This window comes from Rattus norvegicus, chromosome 3 (assembly GCF_036323735.1).
Source record: "Rattus norvegicus strain BN/NHsdMcwi chromosome 3, GRCr8, whole genome shotgun sequence".
Taxonomy (NCBI): Eukaryota; Metazoa; Chordata; class Mammalia; order Rodentia; family Muridae; genus Rattus; species Rattus norvegicus.
The window spans coordinates 62,097,579-62,116,979 of NC_086021.1; the positions used below are offsets into that span (position 1 = coordinate 62,097,579).

The window sequence follows — 19,401 nt, forward strand, 5'->3', positions numbered from 1 at the left end:
CAATGCAATCGCTGGTCTGGTCTTAACACACACGCTAGAAAATTAGACATTTCCTGCTTGATAGCTGGTTCCCTTTGCCCCTCGTTGCTCAGGGAGAAACTCATCCAGGAAAAATAGCTTTAAACTACCACAGGGGACTTTCCTTGTCTTTTTTTTTTTGTTGTTGTTGTTTTGGGTTTTTTTGTTTTGTTTTGTTTTTTGTTTTGTTTTGTTTTTGCCAACTACAAAACAATTGTTTTGAGGGGGTGAGGCCTGGTAAATCTAGTGGCAAGATAGTCTTCTGACACCCACACTTAAAACAATGACTTTTTTGTAAATTTCAGTGACCCCCCCCCAAAAAAGCCATCTGTATTTAGCCAGGGTCAGGAAACAGGATCATCCCATCTCTCCTTAAAGTCAGCCTAAGGCAGAACTGGACTACCATCTGCCCAAGGATGGGTGGTTAAGCACCAGATCAGATGAACTTGGTCCCCTTCCCTCCTTGGCAAGTTGATGCTGTATGGAATAATCGAGCCCCATCTTGAAACTTGTTTAAACTAAATCCAAGACCTGACAAGGTTTTTTTAAAAAATCTGAAATAATTAGGTAGAAAGTTTCTAAAAAGTTGAAAATACACCTCATCACTACCCACCAAAGCAGGGGAATAATGTAAGAAACATCTCTTCAGAGCTCTTCTGGGGAGGCTGGCTCAGAACTCAGGCAGGAGACTCGCAGTGCTCACAGCAGCATGCACAGGAATTGAAAAGGCAAAGATAAAAGAATCCGCATGGCCTCTGAGTCTCAAGTGCAAACTTCTGAATTCTGTGCACAAGAACTTCACAAGATTCCCAACTTGGAAAAGTTCAGACTTTTGTTCTCCCAAGCTCGCCTTTTGAAAAGCTGTAAACTCAAAACTTACAAGAGTAGGATATTCTAAATTGATTCTGATAAATGTAGGTCACCAGACTGGAAAATTCAGGCTAAGGAAAAATATTGCACTGAATCCTCTAGATAATTAGTTCAATTACACCCTTCCTTTTGCCACAATGGATCCAGGCTGTCAGTCTGAAATTCAGATGTCACCCAAGTGACCTACCCCCAAATCAGTCTCCACTTTGGCCTCTTTCTCAGACGTGTTGTTAAGTCATCCTTTTTCCTAACCCAGAAATAAGACAAAATTCTGTTCATTTACGTGGTTTATTGTTGTAAACATTAAAATTGTCTTTCTTAAAGAAAGAATTTATCAGAAAAAAAAATCAGCATCTCTAACTGTCGTACACCATAGAAAAAAAGGCAGTGACTCATCTCATGTGCCATACTAGAAATATACAAAGAAAATACTACAGAATATGGCAATATTAAAATTCTTACTCAAACATAAAATAATATATTAACTGACAATTTTAGACATAAAAAAAAACAAAAAAAATTCAAAGTGCTCAGTAATTTCCAGGGAGTTATGTATATTATAAGCACTCTGGAAACAGTCAAAAGCTGTTGCATGCAAGTTTTGATTAGCTTTAGACAACAAAATAATCAAGATATAAACTTTCTTTTATCAACATCAACGGTACATACAACACTTACAAACAAGGAATGTTGGACGGTGTTACAAACACTATGTGTCCCTTTTGTCAGGATTTTCCAATGTATTGATACTTGTGCCCACCTATTATACAATTGAGAAAATGTTGAAGCTCAGATAACTACCAATCTTTATAAAATCTAGCAGACTACATAGTGTCTGAAATACTATTTATATAATATAGACATTACTGAAGTAGCAAGTGCCTATAACATCTTCAACCTAGAGTCACATGCTTGTTCCCTTTTTATGGAGTTATTTTCTTTTTTTATTTTTTTGCAAACACACTTACTTTTTAGAATTTGTAATATTTATTCATAAATAGGCACAAAATAATTTAAAAAGCCAAACTGCATTGGATAAAATTTACAAGCCTCTGCCTTCAATTCATGCCACCCACGCAACATTTAGTTTTACTATATATTACAGCTTTCTTTACAGCAGAAAACTTTGAAGTCTTGTTAAAGGGCAAAATATGAGGGTCCCATTAAGAGGTGTGTGTGTGTGTGTGTGTGTGTGTGTGTGTGTGTGTGTGTTACATTTGCCTTACATTTGTCTTAACTGCAACAAGCAAGCATGGCCAAACATTTCCCATCATACATTTGCAATCTTCCTTCTGAACAATAAACTGATTTTGAACTGATAATAAAAAAGTTTATACCACTGTACTGTGTATGTTGTCCGTTTTCTAAATCCAGGATGCCCCGGAGCCAAAATGCCCTTTCACGTTCTGCCTGCAGGTTAGGAAATAGCAACAGTTTTTAATTTGTGTTTGTTTGTTTGCTTGTTTGTTTGTTTACTTTAGGGGTGAGGGCTAGGGGTCTACAGAAGGGAGACATGAACCGGACACTTCAGCCAGCTCTCTACCCATCTTGACCAGCCCCCTCTGGATTTTTTTTTTCTTTCCAGTTCTTTGACGTGCATGGGAGAAAGTCTTAGAAAGGTAAGGTGTCCAGGAAAAGTTTGTCAATTATTGCTGGTGGTGGTACCAAGTCTTCCAATTTCAGGTAGAAAATGCGCTGGAGCCCCTGTGTGCAAAGGGTGCGAAGTTCTGGGAGCTTCCCCAACAGTTTGGACAGGTAGTTGGGTCGGTTCAATCCCCCATTATTGAAAGTCACATGGTCTTTAAGACAATTTACAATTTTGTTTTGTAGCTCTTCCACTCTCTTGGGTTCCTTGAGCCCGTGTCTCTCTGCAGAAAATGCAATCAGAAACAAAAGAATGCACAGGGAGTTAGTCAGCTGTCAGAATCCAGAGAGACTCTGTGATTAGGGAAAGCCATGACCGGTCCCACCAGAGGAAGTTCCAAAGGGGAAGTACCCTGCACCAGCAGTACTGACCTGTGACCATAGCCAGGGCAGCAATGCAGGAGAAGGCAGAAATGTCGATGTTCATATTCTGCAAGTTGGAGGAGAATTCAACAATGGAATCAATCCATTCCCCAAAGCCACGCACGCATTGCAACCTGTGCAAGACCACCCCATTGCAAAAGATGAGTTTACCCTCCACTGGGTTGGACCTGCAATTAATACCAAAGAGAGAGGGGAGAAAAAGAGAGAGAGAGAAGCTAAACAACTAATTACTTGAAGAGCAATAAATGAGGGATTTAAGAGGCACCTAATTACTGAAGAGTTAATAAAATGTCGACCAGTGGACCTTGAAAGGGTTTAATTTCATAACAATCAAGGACTCTCCTACCCCACCTCCACTTGTCCACCCAAGGCTCTGGTCCCACTCTTTCCCTTCTTCACCTTCGTTTTGTTTTTATCTTGCGCCCCACCCCAACCCTTCTTTCTCCCTTTTCTTTACTTCTGATCCCTCCCCCAGGACCCCCTCATTACCTGTATGCTAAGCGTAGAACAAATAATTCTAAGAAAGCTGATTCAAAAAGCAGGTCCTGATCGGCTTTGGGCAGGTCAGCAAAGCCAGGAATCTTCTCTGCCCACCCTCTGATGATCTCCATAGAGCCAGTCAGGAGATCGTAGAACTGCTGGATATGTTGAGTATCATCTCCACTCATCTGATAGTCAGGGTTTGCCTGGAACTGGAATTTCATTTTAAAAAGCACTTAATGAGGTTCTCTAAAATATATAACCCGTGAAATTGCTAACCCCGTTTCTAGTAGGGGAGCCAGGTTTTTATAACAATTAAACCTCTCTCTGACCAGTAAGGAAATTAGATGTTCCGGGGCAATTAATTCAATTAGGGACGGTGCTATGAGGTCGCTGCTTTAAATATGTAAATTACCATTTCCATACAGACTAAATACAGTGCCATCCAGCCCTGGGAAACGTTCAGTCTTATCTCCACAAAACAATTGACACGGTAGTATTCATGCTAATCCCAGAGTGGGTCTTGAGCGGAGGCGCCCTTTGCAGAGCTTAATAATCTTGCAGTCGCTACTAGGTTTGCCCACACTCCCTCCAACCAAAGCCTGCACATTTCTCACAGCTGGAGTAAAAGAAGAATTGCACCACTTGATCTCTGACCCCGAGAGCCCCGTTGCCATCCCTTCTACCCCTCTTTTCACTCCCTGGCCCCAGATAAGTCATGGGTGAGTATTCTAGTAACTTCTACGTAAGTAGACGTCGGAAGGAAGGTTAGGCATGGACGGTTAAGGTTTTGCCTTTCAGACCGCAGTTGGAGGGACTGCCGGACAATAATGGTTCACAAAGATGAAACCCCTCTGGCGTGTTTTCGGTCTAGACTTTGAAGTGCACCGTCTCTCTGTCTCCTGAAAACCTCCCCAAAGTTGTGAAGTATATATTCCGGTGTGCCTCCTTTACCCTTGAGTCTGGGGGTACTAAAGCTGGGTATAGTGCGAGGGTCTTGCTCGTTTGTTGGCTTGTCCACATGATATTCTTACCCCACAAGCTTCTTACCCTGGAATAGTCCAGGCTGGTCATTGCCGGATTGGAGTCGACGTGGGCTCTGACGAGGGCACTGATCAGACTCACCGGAGGTGAGGGGGGAGAGGGATCCTGTGGGCTCTTCGGTTTTGAGGGTAGACGACCTCTCCGGCCTTTTAAACTGTCCGTGCGAACCACTGTAAAGGAATTATTCAAGGGTTAACGCTGTTCCCTTGAGCCCAGACTCGGCTGTTTCACCCGCTCCTCCCGGGAGGAAGCAGTGGAAGCCCGACCTGGTGGTCCAGGGCCCCTCTGCTTGTAAAGACTCTACTGACGAAAAGCATTAATAAACCGCGGGTTATTTTAGACCTTCCTCCAACTAGGTCCTATACTTAGAGACAAGGAGGGCCGTCGGGTGGCTTTCTTTAGAGGAGGGAATTTAACAGAGGAATCCTGGAGTCAGGGGGCTAGGGAGTGAGGCAGGGACAAGAGTCCACAAGCAGCTGGGGTGGTCTTTCAAGGGCGAGGAATGGGAGGTCAACAGCTTGCCCGGACCTACCTTCTTTAACCATCCCAACAGCCAGGCACTTCTGAAACCGACAGTACTGACAACGATTTCGGCGGCGCTTATCCACTGGGCAATTTTTATTTGCTAAACACACATATTTCGCGTTTTTTTGCACCGTGCGCTGTAGAGGGAGAGAATGTAGGCCCAAAATGATTATTATTTTAATTCACACTACAGCAAACTGGACATATTTTTTAAAAAATGGCTTGGATCTGCATTCCTTCCCTACAAACACAAACACTATTCCTTAAATTTTTTTCCTTTTTCTTTTCTTCCTATTTCCTTTCCTTTTCCTCCCCAGGGCATTTACCAGAAGAAAATTGATAGCGTTAACATTTGAGCTAACCTTGCCGCTCCTTGCTGTGTTTTATATGCCAGGAGAAGGAGCAGGAGACGCTCGGTAAATACAAATCCGTGGGCATTCATATTATTTACATTCCTTGGAGACCTTCTCTATTTAAAATGATAAGATTATTCAATCAGGATGGCGAAATAAAGAGATCACTTAATTTGACCATAGGGAATTCTGTTCCACTTGGTTAGCTCAGACACGGTTCTCTGTCCTAACCAATTTCAATCTGAACAAGGAAGACAGCGCCTAACACATGCAAATCGCCCTCTTCCAACTCTGGCTTCAGCAATTTCGGGCTTGAGCCCGCCGGGGGCCCGCAGGTTGCTGTGGGGCGCGGGGGGGAGGGGAGGTGAAAGCCTGACTCTCCCAGTCTTTATTTCTTTCCTTAGACACCCCGAAACCTCTTCTACAGCTCGTGGGTAGCTTCAGAACTCGAGCTGGGCTGCTGACCGGAAGGTGAGGGCAAACTGCTGGGTCTCAGGTACAAGGTCACTACCTGACACCGCCGCCCTGACTTGCTCACCTTAAAGAAACCTTTGCAGCCCTCACAAGTGCGAACACCGTAATGCTGACAGGCCGCGTTGTCACCGCAAACAGCGCACAGACCCTCATTGGAGGGAGAGCCCCGGGACGGCGGCGAGGGCACCTGCGTGTCAAGCAACTGCGACGCGTGGCCGATCTGCAGGCCCGGGAAGCCCATGGATGCCGGCTTGCGAATGGGATTGGGCACGGCGAAGGTCTGCCCATCCACTACGTGGTGGCTGCCCGCGGGCTCCGGGTTCATGGGGACGTGCAGAGGCCCGTCAAAGCGCATCTGGCAGCTAGACACAGGAGTGCCCGGGGGCGACTGCTTAAAGGAGAAGAGTGAAAGGCGGGAGACAGGTGTCTTCCTCTGCTCGATCATATGCGTAGTGGCCACGTAGTTCTGGTGGAAGTTGTGAAGGGAGCCCGGATCGTCCCACATCGGGCTATGCTGCACCTGGAAGCCCGGGGTGCTGGGTGTCGGGGGCGAAGAGGGCTTGTAGTAAACCGACCCGCTGTGTGGCATCATCTCCTCGGACTGAGGGGGCAGGTGGCTGTGTTGCTGGTAGTTGTGCATCTGAATGTCTTCTACCTTAATGGAGGACTGCTGTCCGGACAGGGGCATTTGGTACAAGCAAGGTGGCTTGACGTCGTAGCCTGTGCTGTAGTTGTCCATAAAGGTACTGAAGCTGGGGAGAGAAGTGGTGGCAGTAATTTCAGTGTTGGTGAGGTCCATGCTAAACTTGACAAACTCTGGAGTTAAGAAATCGGAGCTGTATTCTCCCGAAGAGTGGTAACTGTAGCTCTGAGAAGCGGGGCTGGCTCCTTGAGGCGAGGACCCATACTGCGCCTGAACACAAGGCATGGCTGGAAATGAAACAGGGTGATATACACTCAGCCTGGTCAACTGAACACTTTCTTCCGGCCTCGGGTACACCTGGAGCTACACCGGCAGCTCGCGGTGTCAGGGGGAATGGGGGGATAGGGGTGCAAGGGTTAGGGCAAAAGAGGTTGAACAGCGATGAAGGAAAGAAAGGGCTGATTCCTGGACCCAGAGCTGGGAAGCTGTTTAGGGTCTACACTCCCGGATATTCCAAAAGCCACCCCCTCCACCCCCTCCCAACACACACTCCCACTCTGGTGAGCGTCTTCGTTGAAGCTCAGGGTCGACAAGGATTTCTAGAACCCATGATCTAGAAATGAAGTTGAATTGCACAATGAGAAAGTTGTTCTCTGTGACCATAAGGCACAGGGTTGGCCTGAAAAGATTCTGTTGCCCTGGGTTCCCCCCCTCCCGGATATATGGGGAACTCGGGAAAGGTAATGAAAGAAAAAGCTCACTAACCTTCAGCCGAGTGATTGGAGTTTTCGAGGAAATTAAAGGTGGACAGTGTCGTAATTCAGCAAAGGACAAAGTTTCCAAGATATTTTTTAAAAAGCAATTTGGGGATCCAGCCCGTCAGATCTCCCTGAAATACAGACAGAGGAAGTTTCAGGATGTTCCCACCGAGACTTGGCTGGACAGATGCGGACTCACTCAGCAGTCCCTTCAGGGCTTTCCTTGGAAGAGAGTGTCAAGACTATACCAAAGAGCAGCTTAAAATGAATGTGCAGGGATAGCGGTGGCTAAGCAGCAGAGAATGCCACTCAACTCCCCGTTTCCCTGCAGAGAAAGCATCCTGTGGGGAAGTTATCCCAGGAGTCTACTGGATACTAGACAATATAATGAATTGGCCTTCTTTGATATAGATGGAAAGGCCCTTGTCATTTTACTTTATTTCAAACCTAAGAAGTCTGGGATAAAGAGAAAACACAGCATCAAAGCCGCCTCTTAATAATTTTCTTGTAGTCAAATGGACTTTTCTCTTAGAGGGAGAAAGAAAGTTAGTAGAACTCAAGAGTACACCGTGGGGAAAAAAACAATAGAGATCCCATCCTTAGAAAAACGTTAGCAAGTCCTGGACAACGAAGAAGCTAATTTGGGTGCGAGGGTGGCTTTTGTAATTGATTTTGTTCCAGCAAAATCAAATGGGGCTTGAGGGGCAAGTGAATTGGTGTTCCTCCAGAGAACTGGATTTTCAACACTTTTCATGGCTCAGAGGTGATGAGAGAGACCTCTACTTTACCAGAAGTATCTTGGGTCAACTGCAGAGGGAAGGAAATATTATTTATATGATATTGGCACCAACGTTAGAACCACTTCTCAGCACAGCAAGCTTAGCACCTTCTCCACAATGCTTTCCACCGGCTGCCTACTTGCTGGGACAAGGCATTCTTATGTTCTAGCTCTTTTCAGATGTCCCCACTTGCAAGGCATTCTAGAGCATGGACGATCTTGTTCATAAAATAAAGAAAAGAAACCCAAACACCCTCTCCTTCTGATCCCTCTCCCTTCTTCCATAATCTTGCTTGCTTTACGGAGTGGAGAAGGTTAACAAGAAAAACCAGAGGACTCTTGCCTTATCCCCCAGCCCACCAACCCCATCCGCCGCCGCCCTTGAAAATATGTCTGTGCTGGATATTAACCCGAGGCTGTGTCACAGTTTCATAACTGTATTCTTTACCTCACGCACACACTGACACACTACCCAAGGACAGCATATACCAAAAGAAGAAATTTCAGGCAACTTCGCAACGGGACCCTCTACCGACACTACCCTTGCTCGACGATATCCGGGAAACCTCCGCAAGCGGGCGAGCTGAGCGACACTGTTCCCAAGCAACACGTAAACTTTCTCTCCCGGACTGTTTCCCACATGTTCACGAGATGGAGCCTACTCAAGCCACAATCAATTTCACACCAAGAGCAAACTTTGAGCACATCTCCGCAGGCAAGTCCGCTTCCCCTAAAACTGTGGGAGTCCCCCCTGCCACATCCACCAATGAGAAGCCTGGAAACCTCTGCCGGCAGCCAACTCCCCCCGCTTTACGCTACCACCGGAGTTCCAGCAAAGGCTCGGCGGAGCTGCGCGCGCCCACTCGCCACCCCCCCTCCGCACCCCAAGCCCCTTCGCGCTCCGGGGCTCCAGCGCCCACTTGCAGAGAACCCGTTCCGGGTACGCGGAGACCCGGAGGACGCGTGACCGCCGGTGATCCCGCCGCTTCTACTCACTTCTCCGCTCTCTTCATTCATTCAACTCCGCCGAAGTGCAGTTCCCTCCGGGAGCAGAGGAGCCGGGGTCCGCTGGAGCGCTGCGGGAGCGGGGCGCGGAGAGCCACACGCAGCCAGCCCGGCCGCAGGAGAGGGAGGCAGCCGGCTGGGCAGGAGAGAGGGACGCAGAGCCGTGCGGAGCCGCGGGGCGGACTGGCCCTGGCCGCCAATGTGCCTTTGTTTATGTGGCTCGCGCTGCTGCTGCCAACATGCACCTAAAGTCTGCGCGCGTCAGCCCGCGTCAGCGGCCCACGGTCCAATCGCCGAGCCGCCGCGCTCCCCGGACTCCTGGCCCGCGCTCGCTTTGGTATATTTCCGACCTGACGTCACGACTGGGGCTGATTTTAAGGTGGGAACAGTTCACCTTGGTAGCCCACTTGGGTGGATTTTTTTTTTTCCGAAAGAAGTGTGACTTCTGCAACCCGGGTCCGTGGAGCCCGCAGCGATGCTACACTCTACCTGCCCCACCACCCCACCCCCGACCCTGAGTCCTCACACGTGGGGAGGGTGCAACAAAAGCTTGAACGGAAAAGAACGTTGGCGTGGGCCAGGTAGCTGGCACCTGGGCCGAGCCGGCAGAGGTGTGCCCTGCAGCCTCCCAACACACCCTCCACACACTCCTTAGCAGAAGCGGAGACAGTTGTCCCGTGACTGTAACTCTCCAAAGGCTTGGGCGTTAGATGGGATTCCCCTAGTCCGCGCATCCCCCTCTCCCTCTTTAAAACCCACTCTTACTCCCCGCTTCGAGGGATGAGGGGTCAGGGTCTAATTTTCTTCCCCCCTTTTTCCTGAAACTAAAGAGATATGTTACCTAAAGCAGTGTGGGAGGAAATGAGGGTAGACACTGAGCCAGGCCTTAGAAGACCCCACAAGTAGGAATGAACTGTTGCCTGCTTTTCTCTCGCAGACAATGCATTAAAGAATTGGGCAACAGGTGCGCCTCCGCTCGAAAGGTGATCTGATCCACAGCCCCCCACCCCCTCGGTCAACTCTTAATAGCGTTGACATTTCGCTGTGCCCACCAAGACCCTTCAGTCCCTTCAGGGTTTCTGAAACGCAGGGGATGTGGTACCCGCAACCAAGGAGAAAGCACGGAGGTGGAAGCGGCAAGGAGAGTGGAGCTCGAGGCGGTAGTGGGCCGCTCCGCGTCTCTCCGAACCGAGTGTGTATGTGCCCATTGCCTCAGCCTGGGGTCCCCGTGAGCTGTGTGAGCGTGCCCTACCCCCGCGGTCCTCTCAGTTGCCTCCAGCTCTGCTCTGCCAGACAATCCGCGCCCCCAAGCGCGTGGATCTTTCTAGCAAAGGAATTGCAGCTTCTCCGGAGGGCTATACCTATTCCCAGTACGCGGGTGAAGCTGGCTAGACAGGCCTCTTCGGGTTTCTCTCGAGGCCAAGAAGGGGCTGAGGCCAAGGAAGGGAGACTTTGTAGGGTCCCCTTCTTCGCCCAGGACAGCGCTCCTCCTCCCCTCCTCCCGAGCGTCGGCTCTCTCCCAAGCTGCCCGGGCGAGCGGTTGGGTGTGTGTGTGTGTGTGTGTGTGTGTGTGTGTGTGTGTGTGTGTGTGCAATGTACAGTTCGGCCCCCTCTCGGTGATCCTAGCTGCCCGGGCGAGCGGTTGGGTGTGTGTGTGTGTGTGTGTGTGTGTGTGTGTGTGTGCAATGTACAGTTCGGCCCCCTCTCGGTGATCCTAGCACCAGCGGAGAGCTCGGCGGAACTCTCGGGGTTGTGGGGTTGCTCATTCCTAGCCTGCACCTCCGCCTAAGCCGGCTCCACGCCGAGCGAGCCTGCGGCTGCAGAGGCGTTGCCATCGGGTGCCCTGCGGCTGCCCAGACTCGCCGCGGGCTCCACTGTGCATCAGCCTCCGGGAAACCTACGTGACCACCTTAAGTTTCCCCCAGATGTTGCGGCTGCCTCTCCAGCGGCTGCCGCTATGGCTCAGCAGTGCCCTAATGGGCGCGAGGGAAAAACAACAACAACCAGGAAGTGGGGGTGGGGTGCAAGGGGGGGCAGGGTAAAGAACAACTTATTAGTGTGAGCTCGGCAGCGTCAGCGCCCCGTGGGCAGAAGCGATTCCACGCGAACGAAAGGGAAAAAGTGAGAGTTTGGAGAGCAATGGAGAAGGAAGGGGGTGGGGGTGGCGGTGACGCAGGGGCGCAGGCATTGACGCACCGGCCAGGCTGGGCCCAAAATAGAAGCAACTCCAGCTCACAGGCGCCCTCCCGGGTTCCCTTCCCCTTCCGTGAGGGAGCAGGGTGCGGTCACCAGGAGCTTTCCTTGATCCTCGCGGTGGGCCAGGTTCCCGGCAGCTATTTTCAGACAGTCGGAAACCCAAGCTCAGTGACACTGGGGTGGAAGTTATTATTTTTTAATACAGTTCCAGGAGAGCGGGTATCAGGAGTTTAAGGTCGTAGCCACAGACCTCCCAACACAAAAGCGGCTAAGTAGATCTGTTGCCCTCTGCAAGCTCCTCTCCGAGTCATTAAAAACACATTCAGTTTGGGTTGAGTTGAGTATGGGAACATTTTGAAAATGCTCTCCTAGAGAGGGGAAAGAGGGCCTGGAGTTCTTATACTGAACAGCACGGAACAAGCACAGTAACGAGGGTTATTCTTTAGCAACCTCCAGTGCTTGGTTTCCTGATAAGAAAAGCCTTTGCTCAAGCCTTGTTATACCCGAGATCAAAAGGCAGCGGTCATAGCAATTTACTACAATAATAAGTGAGAATGGGGTAATTACAACATGTAAATGAGAGGAAGTGGAGACTTTTTTTTTTCATCCATGTGTGAGTTTTCCCTCTTTTCAAATTTGTGTTCTCTGGATGTTACTACTATTGAGGAAAGACTCATAAACTCATTTAAAGTAATTCTTGGGCTGAGTCTATTCTACGGTTGGAGTTTGGGTCAGGGCTCGCATATACTTCAGGTGGGAAGGATAGAGTGCACACATTGGAAAGTTTAAAAGAACCACGCTGTTTTTCCCCACTTGATTGGGAAGGACGAAGCTGCAGGAGCAAAGACAAGGTCTGCAATTGACTGATCTTGTCAGTAGGGGGCCTGACTCCACAATGTTCAAGAGACAATCTCCTACACAAATACACATGCATGCGCGCTCAACACACACACACACACACACACACACACACACACAGAGAGAGAGAGAGAGAGAGAGAGAGAGAGAGAGAGAGAGAGAGAGAGAGAGAGAGAGAGAGAGAGAGAGAGAGATTTACTACTTAGGCTAACTAAGCCCCAGGAGAAAAGTCTGCAGACCCAAACGTTCATATTGTGTTGGAATTCATAAACAACAACAACTCTTAATTTTTCTATTTTCTCCAACAGGGAAACAGTTTAACACATGGAATTAGGTTCACAATGGATTTTCTTTATTTCCTCCTGCCCATGTTTAACTCGCTGTTAGGTCACAGAAGGAAAAAAACCAAAATGGCAATAAAATCTCTCATTTTATCTCAAAGCAGTTCAAATTGGCATATAGTTTGGAAAAATGAAAGCATGTTTTAAAATCCTATGATTACATGTTTAAATAAATTATAGTAGAGAAGAGAATTCCTGTGGGTATATTTGCTAGTACATAAGAGAATGCTTTTGTGCATAGAGGTTTAATTACACATATAATGGAATCAAAATGTAGAATTGAACAACCTTTCAGAAAATGTTAAAACGATGCTTTAGGCTAAAAGACTGAAATTCCGCATTTATATGGCTGCAACTCTTCTGCATTCTTACACATAAATATTTCAAATAAAGTATTTTATAACTCAATTAAAATGACAATAATGTTTTTTTTTCAGGATCCACAGTCTGATGGAACTTTAAATTATTGCCACGTTAAATGTACAAAATAAGGGTCTATTTTCTTAATAATTTAAAATAATGGAAGCAAAGAATAGGTGCTATGCATAGTAGGTCCCTCCTTATGTAAATTATAAGTTATTGCTATTAATAAATATAAGGATGAGGCCTTAAAAAGCATTGATGAAGCTAATGTTGTTATATTACCTTTCACGATACAAGCACATACTGAGCAGTACATATCTGCCTGTACATCAAAAAACATTTCCATTTAAAAAATCAGTATAAATGAAAATAAACTCACATCTAAACCTAAGTATTTTATTTTTTGCATGGCTAAGCAGATCACACTTAATAAAACTGAGCTTTTGGTATAATTTAGAGAGCAAACATAAATGTAATCCCATTGGATTTTCAATTTTAATGCGTGGGGAAGAGGCCTCTGGGGGTTGCTTTCCGTATTCTCCCCAAATGAATTCAGAGGATACCTCACAATGCAGATACAATGAAACGGGCATACCTGTTATGCTGCAAAGTTGAGACAACTTCAAGATATTTTTTTTTTTAAATTTCGTAGGTATTGGAACTTATAAGCATGAAAGAGAGATGTGTTTTCAATTATGTTTGAACAAACTCACAGCCACAGCCTTTGCTGCTATTTGGTAGGCTGTCTTTGAGCAGTGACAGAAAAAAATAAGTTTTCACCTTAAAACATCTGGTTCTCTAAAGAAAAAAATTAGTATTAAAGATGTTTTATTGTTTTGCTTTTGCCATTTCATTTGCAATCGTGGGCTATTAATCAACCAAACTGCCCCTTTCCTGTAGGACACTTGGAGAAGACAGCTGCTCCTTTGATGTCCACACTGAAGATACATGCAGCTTTTATTCAGTTTTAGCCACTCTGTTTTTCACCGAGGACCATGGGTTTTTTAAATGTCTTACTTTAATTCAGAACTCAATTCTAGAAAATGTGTAAAGATGTGCCGAAGTAAACAGCACTTTTTTTCTAGAAGCTTCTACTTATAAATTAAAATCATAAAACTGAACATATGGTAAAGCCTCATGCCACTCAAAAACTATTTTACATAATAAAAATCTTTGGGTTTTTTTTCCCTTAATACTTGGCTTACACTGGCCCTCTCCTAATACTTGCTTTTATGGAGACGACTTAATATTTTCTTATGAAAAAAACCTCTTTTATTAAAAAGAATAATTTTAGTTTTAGAATTTATTTGCTTATTTCAGTAAGCATGGAAGATATTAAAATGTACAATGTCCTAAAACACATTTAAAATTCTGAAAATAAGGTTCTATACTATTATAACAGACATCAGAAATTCTATCAAGAGCCAATGACATTAGTTATTCTAACAGTACTAGACAAGATTTCCTTAAACAGATAAAATATATTCTTTAAACAGATAAAATAATACACTTCCAATGGTTATATGTAAATCTCAGACAGCCAGTTTTTGTTCTACTTTTAATAAGTAAATAACCACATTTTATTTTTTCTCTCAAGCTAATTGGTAAAGAATCTATTTTAATGGAAAAGAAAATAAGGTATTGCTATATTCAACAAAGACATAAATGCCCTTTTCCTCATCATAATTCTCAATTATCAAGCTTACAATTTGAACACTACAAAAGTAACTTATAGCAAGGACCCTTAGAGTGATAAGAAATAAATCTAATTACCATATCCTTTGAATAGATGCAATATAAATTTCATTGCTCACTTAAAAGTTCTAAAGTTAACAGCATAAACTTGAAGTTGAGTAATTAAGTAATCCTTATATAGACACTTATTAAAGTATTTATACATATTATCTTAAATCTACATCTATCATTTTGCCAATTAAAATTAGGACTTTAATTGCAATTAAGTAATTTAATTGCCAATTGAACAGCAAAATTGCTAAGTGACTAATTTTAATGCCTATTTTAATTACCAATCATGACTGGGGAGGGAGCTAATCAAGTTACATCAAGCAGTACCAGAGTAATGATGTGAAAAAAAGGGAGAACAAACATTCAAGACTACACGCTTTAAAAAAAGAAACATAAATTAAATAAATGCAAACACAATCTGATAAATGTATAAAAATACTGTATTTCAATATCTGAATACAGAACATGAAAAAGAACAAGGTTAATTAAAGGGAGAGCTCCTGTCAATCTTCAGTCAAAGTAAGGGCAACCCAAGTCAATTTCTTATATGGTATTTGTATGGAGCTCCTACCAACCCATATAAAGACAAAGCTGCATATTGATGAGGAGAGACCACTTCCTGCTTGACTGGGGTAATATTACAGACTGCCACTTTCTTTTTTAATGAAATGCTCGTAAAAGACAGGAAGGAGCTTCTAATGCAACAACATGGGTTGTTTTGAATTTGAAAAGCAGACTCAAGTGCAGTGGGGTCCACACTCTTTCCTGATGACTCACAACCCCACTTAGGGGAAGAGTTTTATTAGAATCCTAATACCTATTCACAACTGGTTACATGCTGCCTTGAGAAAACCATTAAGTCAGTGTAACTTAAAAGATCACAAATGTATCTGTGGGGGGAAAAAAGTGGAAATAAAATTACTTAGTGTGGGGAATATACCTAGTTGTCTTTTATCCATGGCCATCGGAAACAAAGAAGTATTTTCTTGGCCAACCCATGCACAGTTTTCAAAAGTTTCCCTGTCTAAACAAATTCTCCAACTAAGGACATGGCAGGGCAACCCGGAAAAGAGAAGTTTAAGTTTGACCACTCAAAGACAAAAAGGAAAGTTATTTCCTAGTGGACAAGGGCAATGGCAGTTCTGGTGTTGCCCTTGGTGATCGGATACATTGTTTAGAGTAACAGTATACATCTATTGACTCTTTACGTTGAAATAATGCTGTACCATATGTATCTTAGGCATGTTGTCATATAAGCAGACAGAAACATGCATAGTTCATATCTATAAGGGTGCCTGGATTATCGGTGGATACACGTAATGATACAACTGGAGAGGGAGAGCAAAGAGCGCTGCTTGAGACTCTGCTTGAACTCTGAAACGAAGCCCAGGAGGCCTTTTGGCCTGGATTTGAAGGAGGAACACTTTAATAATCACGGGGCTTGACAAAAGGTTGCAGTATCTGCCCGTGACAATAACAGCTTTATAAGGCAAGTTCTGTGTGACTGGTTAAGGGACACGGTCACTGTCAATTCACAGGTCGTGAAGATGGAGTCGTGATGGACAGGCTCCCTCCTGGTCTGGCTTTAAATTCATAGAGTACTGGTGCCACAGAACAAACCAAACCTCAGCTAGTAAAAGACTGCAGGGAAACAGCCCCAGCAAAGAATCTCACCATAAGGTAGACAGAGCCTAAGTTATTCTGTAGAAGATTCCTTGCTATATAAATAGGCAAAAGGCGTTAGCTATAATGACAGAATGTCTGAACTAACCCAAACACTGCTTCACAAACCATCAGCCATTATAAGGTATGTGTGTCCAGGGGATGAGGGTGTCATCTTGGCCTTTCAAAATGATTCTGAAAGGACATGATATATAAACTTTTGAAATGTTATCACTTTCTGAAATGTAGAAAATTAAAAGTAAATACATTTTTAGACTGTTCGTGTCTATTTTACGTACTTTGGGAGTCAAGTCTATCGTTTCATGTGAACTTTCTTACAGATTGCTGAATGAAAAAAAAAACCCTACATGTTATATTTCTAGCTTTATGATATCCCTTCATACGTAAAAGTAAATGTGAAATTAAAGTGCGAATAATACTTTAATTAATATTCTTTAAGTTGTTGCTTGTCTTTTATTGTGATCTGCGTTTGTGAATCAACAAATACAAGGAATGGTAAAAAGATGATCATGTTTAAAATCCAAGCTTAAAGGCAGTTACATTTTATTAGTCGCCAGATTTTAAAATCTAATATGAAGTATTTATTACTAAGCCACTCGGTAGGATCTAAACGATGACTTCGGTGTGTTGATACCGACATCCTGGAAAGAAAAAAGTCATTATTATATTCACATTATATCCACAACCAAGGCTTGGTTTAAGACACAGAGAAGTAGGGTACAGGAACTGGTTTTCAGAAAAAGTTCTAATTAGGTTTAAATTCATTATTTCTTAGAACTGTTTTCTTAAGAGTTGAAGTGGGATTTTGTTGGTGAGAATTTCATATATGTAACAAGATTTAGGATTAACACTGAGACAACTTTTCCTAGGGGTCCTTGGATTTTCTGGCTTGGAAGTATGGTATTCTTAAAGAACTCGTACCTAACACCGGAAGTCGTATTTTCCACCTCTCCACACCTCACCAGATAGTAGGTAGAATGGCAATTTCCAAGATCAGCTTTGTTAAACTTTGTCAATTTTGCATGTCTAGAGATGGAAAAGGGTGGACGAAGAAGATGCAGAAACCGATTTTACTGCCAGAATGATGTGATAGGATCCCTCAAACTACCAATATTTGATTATAGAATTTGAAATGTAGCTCTGTAAGTCAATTTATACCACAGCAATCGGGCGATGCTATCTTCCTGTTGTTATAACGCATCAGGTCAAGGGATATAAATTGTACCAGGTAATTCATTTTGCTGTTCAGAGAGTCATTAGGTTCCTCCCAGAATATATATGATTGATATCCCTGGAGGTGAAAGGCTAAAGGAACCATATGGCAACATGTTGCATTCCGTATGCTATCGCCCATCCGTGCTTAAGCTGCCATTAGCAACATCTGTACCTTACAGAAATCCAGCTGCGCCGACGACGGCTGACAGAATTGTACTGGGTGAGGGGTGGGAGGGGATCTCTTAGCTTAGCGCCATTAACTTGAGAGTTAGAGTCTATCTACCAGGACGAATGGAAGCCTTCACAATTAGACGAGACGACACAAATGCTTTATTAAAGTTTAATTCTTAACTCCCAATTAGCGAAAGTGCGTTACAAATCGATTGCAATTTCCTAGAAGGCTCAGCAAGCTCTAGGCAGCCTGCTTGCCTGCCACGTGCGAGGGGCTGCACAGCAGCCGGAAGGACAGGGCTCAAGGCCGGCCTCCGCGGTCAACAAGTCCCTAAAAGTCCCTGCCAGGGCGACAGTGAGGCTCGGGCGAGCCAGGGTGGGAGCCAGCGGGTGGTGGTCCCCGGCCTCCGGATGGGGGGAAGACAAGGAGAAGGAGTGGCCAGGGAGGGTCTAGGGAGGAGGGCGACAGGGTGTCGGTGTCGCGCCGGCCTCTCGGGAGGAGCCTGTTGGGACTGGTCGCACTGAAGTTTCTCTCCCGCTCTGGCGCTCCACACCCACCTCTGCTTCCTGCCCCAGCGCGGGCCACCGCGGGGACAGAAGTCGGGGAAGGGCCGCCCCCGGGCCTCCCGGAGCCCCCAGCCCGGTTCAGTACACGTTACCTGCCCAGCGCTCCGGGCCCCAGGTCGCCGCGTCCCCGGGCGCGGAGTGGTCGAGCAGCCCGGCTCCAGCTCTTCCTGCAGTCCGGGTGCGCGGCAGGGAGCGCGGACCGCCGAGCTGAGCCCCGGGGTCGAGGCCGAGGCTGAGCCGGCCACCCCCGTGGAGGCGCGGAGCCGAGGCCCCGGGCCCGAGAGCGGCCCGCGGAGGCCGGGGAGGCGCGCGCTCCGGCCCATTGTCGCCGCCCGCGCGCACCCCGCGCCCTCGGCCCCGCGGCCAAGCGCGTCAGCGGCCCCGTCAGCCGGGCCGGGCTCCGTGACGCGCGCAGCCTGCGCTATAAATAACCCGCCGCCGGCCCGGGCGCCCGGCCAGTGACGCCGGCCTGGCGGGAGGAGCGGCCGAGGAAACAATGACCCGCCGCGCCCTGCCGCCAGGCCGCAGGCCCAGCCCTCCAAGCTCCCCGCCCGATGGAGGGGCTGCCCCACCCCCTGGCCACGGAGCACTAACCCGGACACCCCTGGCTCAACTCCTTAGCCAAGTTCCAACTAAGTTGCTTTAAAACGTCTTGATGCTTCTCCGCCCCAACTTCCCCTCAACTACAGGTCCAGTGTGCTTTAGGGGTAGGAATTTATCAATGAAAACTCAAAATAAAGAACTTGCGTCTCCACCGTCTGCCCATGCTACTTTTAAGCTACTGTACCCAAGGGTCTAGAAGAAGCAGTGAGGCCTGGTCCTAGGACTCACCATCTCTGCAACACTATCCTTTACATCCTTGTGACCTTCATGATGGCGCAGCTTGTTGTGATCTTCCAAATCTGTGGTCCTTTGGCAGTTGGAAGTCCAGTCAAGGCTGGCATTTAAAGGGGCTTTCTCTATAGGTAAATATTTCTGCAGAGACTTCCAGTGCCATCTCCATCTTCAGGCGTTTCTGTCACAACATTCCCTGACGCATGTCTTATTCATCAAGGTTCCCATATATGAATGAAGATCAGCTACTCTGGTGGAATTATCAATTATCAGTCAATTGAGACTGTATTCATTATTGCATTAATATTGATTGCGTGCTCATATGTGTGTGCAAATGCACTCATGTGCCATGGCACTGGCGTGGAAGTTATTAGGTAACTTTTGGATGTCTTTCCTCTGCCATGTTGATCTTGAGTAGCCAACTCTTGTGGTCAGCCTTGCTGACCAGCGC

General features: G+C 46.1%; 1 protein-coding gene across 7 annotated transcripts; it reads right to left on the reverse strand.

The window, feature by feature from the left end:
- Window positions 1-1,160: 1,160 nt before the first annotated feature.
- Window positions 1,161-18,348, reverse strand: Nr4a2 (nuclear receptor subfamily 4, group A, member 2). Of its 7 annotated transcripts, none has more exons than XM_017591997.3 (8): window positions 18,209-18,348; window positions 7,201-7,324; window positions 5,857-6,722; window positions 4,973-5,102; window positions 4,447-4,610; window positions 3,406-3,608; window positions 2,905-3,083; window positions 1,161-2,756 (listed from the first exon to the last, which is right to left on the reverse strand). In XM_017591997.3, exons 3-8 carry the CDS (start codon window positions 6,718-6,720, stop codon window positions 2,500-2,502), a joined length of 1,797 nt encoding a protein of 598 aa, XP_017447486.1. In that variant the 5' UTR covers window positions 6,721-6,722; window positions 7,201-7,324; window positions 18,209-18,348; the 3' UTR covers window positions 1,161-2,499. The 7 variants fall into 7 exon arrangements, with proteins under 7 accessions (XP_017447486.1, XP_038961666.1, XP_006234263.1 ...); XM_039105738.2 differs by lacking the exon at window positions 18,209-18,348 and adding an exon at window positions 8,968-9,106 and having other exon boundaries at window positions 5,857-6,544; XM_006234201.5 differs by lacking the exon at window positions 18,209-18,348 and adding an exon at window positions 8,968-9,106.
- Between the last annotated feature and the right edge of the window lie 1,053 nt (window positions 18,349-19,401).

What these genes read in the sequence shown, in the direction of transcription:
- Nr4a2 (XM_017591997.3), bottom strand. Translation starts at nt 6,720, where the DNA reads ATGCCTTGTGTTCAGGCGCAGTATGGGTCCTCGCCTCAAGGAGCCAGC. An exon ending in GCTGCAAAGGTTTCTTTAAG is followed by an intron (nt 5,103 to 5,856) that starts GTGAGCAAGTCA and finishes CTCCCTCTACAG; the next exon opens with CGCACGGTGCAAAAAAACGC. An exon ending in TGCCCTGGCTATGGTCACAG is followed by an intron (nt 2,757 to 2,904) that starts GTCAGTACTGCT and finishes CATTTTCTGCAG; the next exon opens with AGAGACACGGGCTCAAGGAA.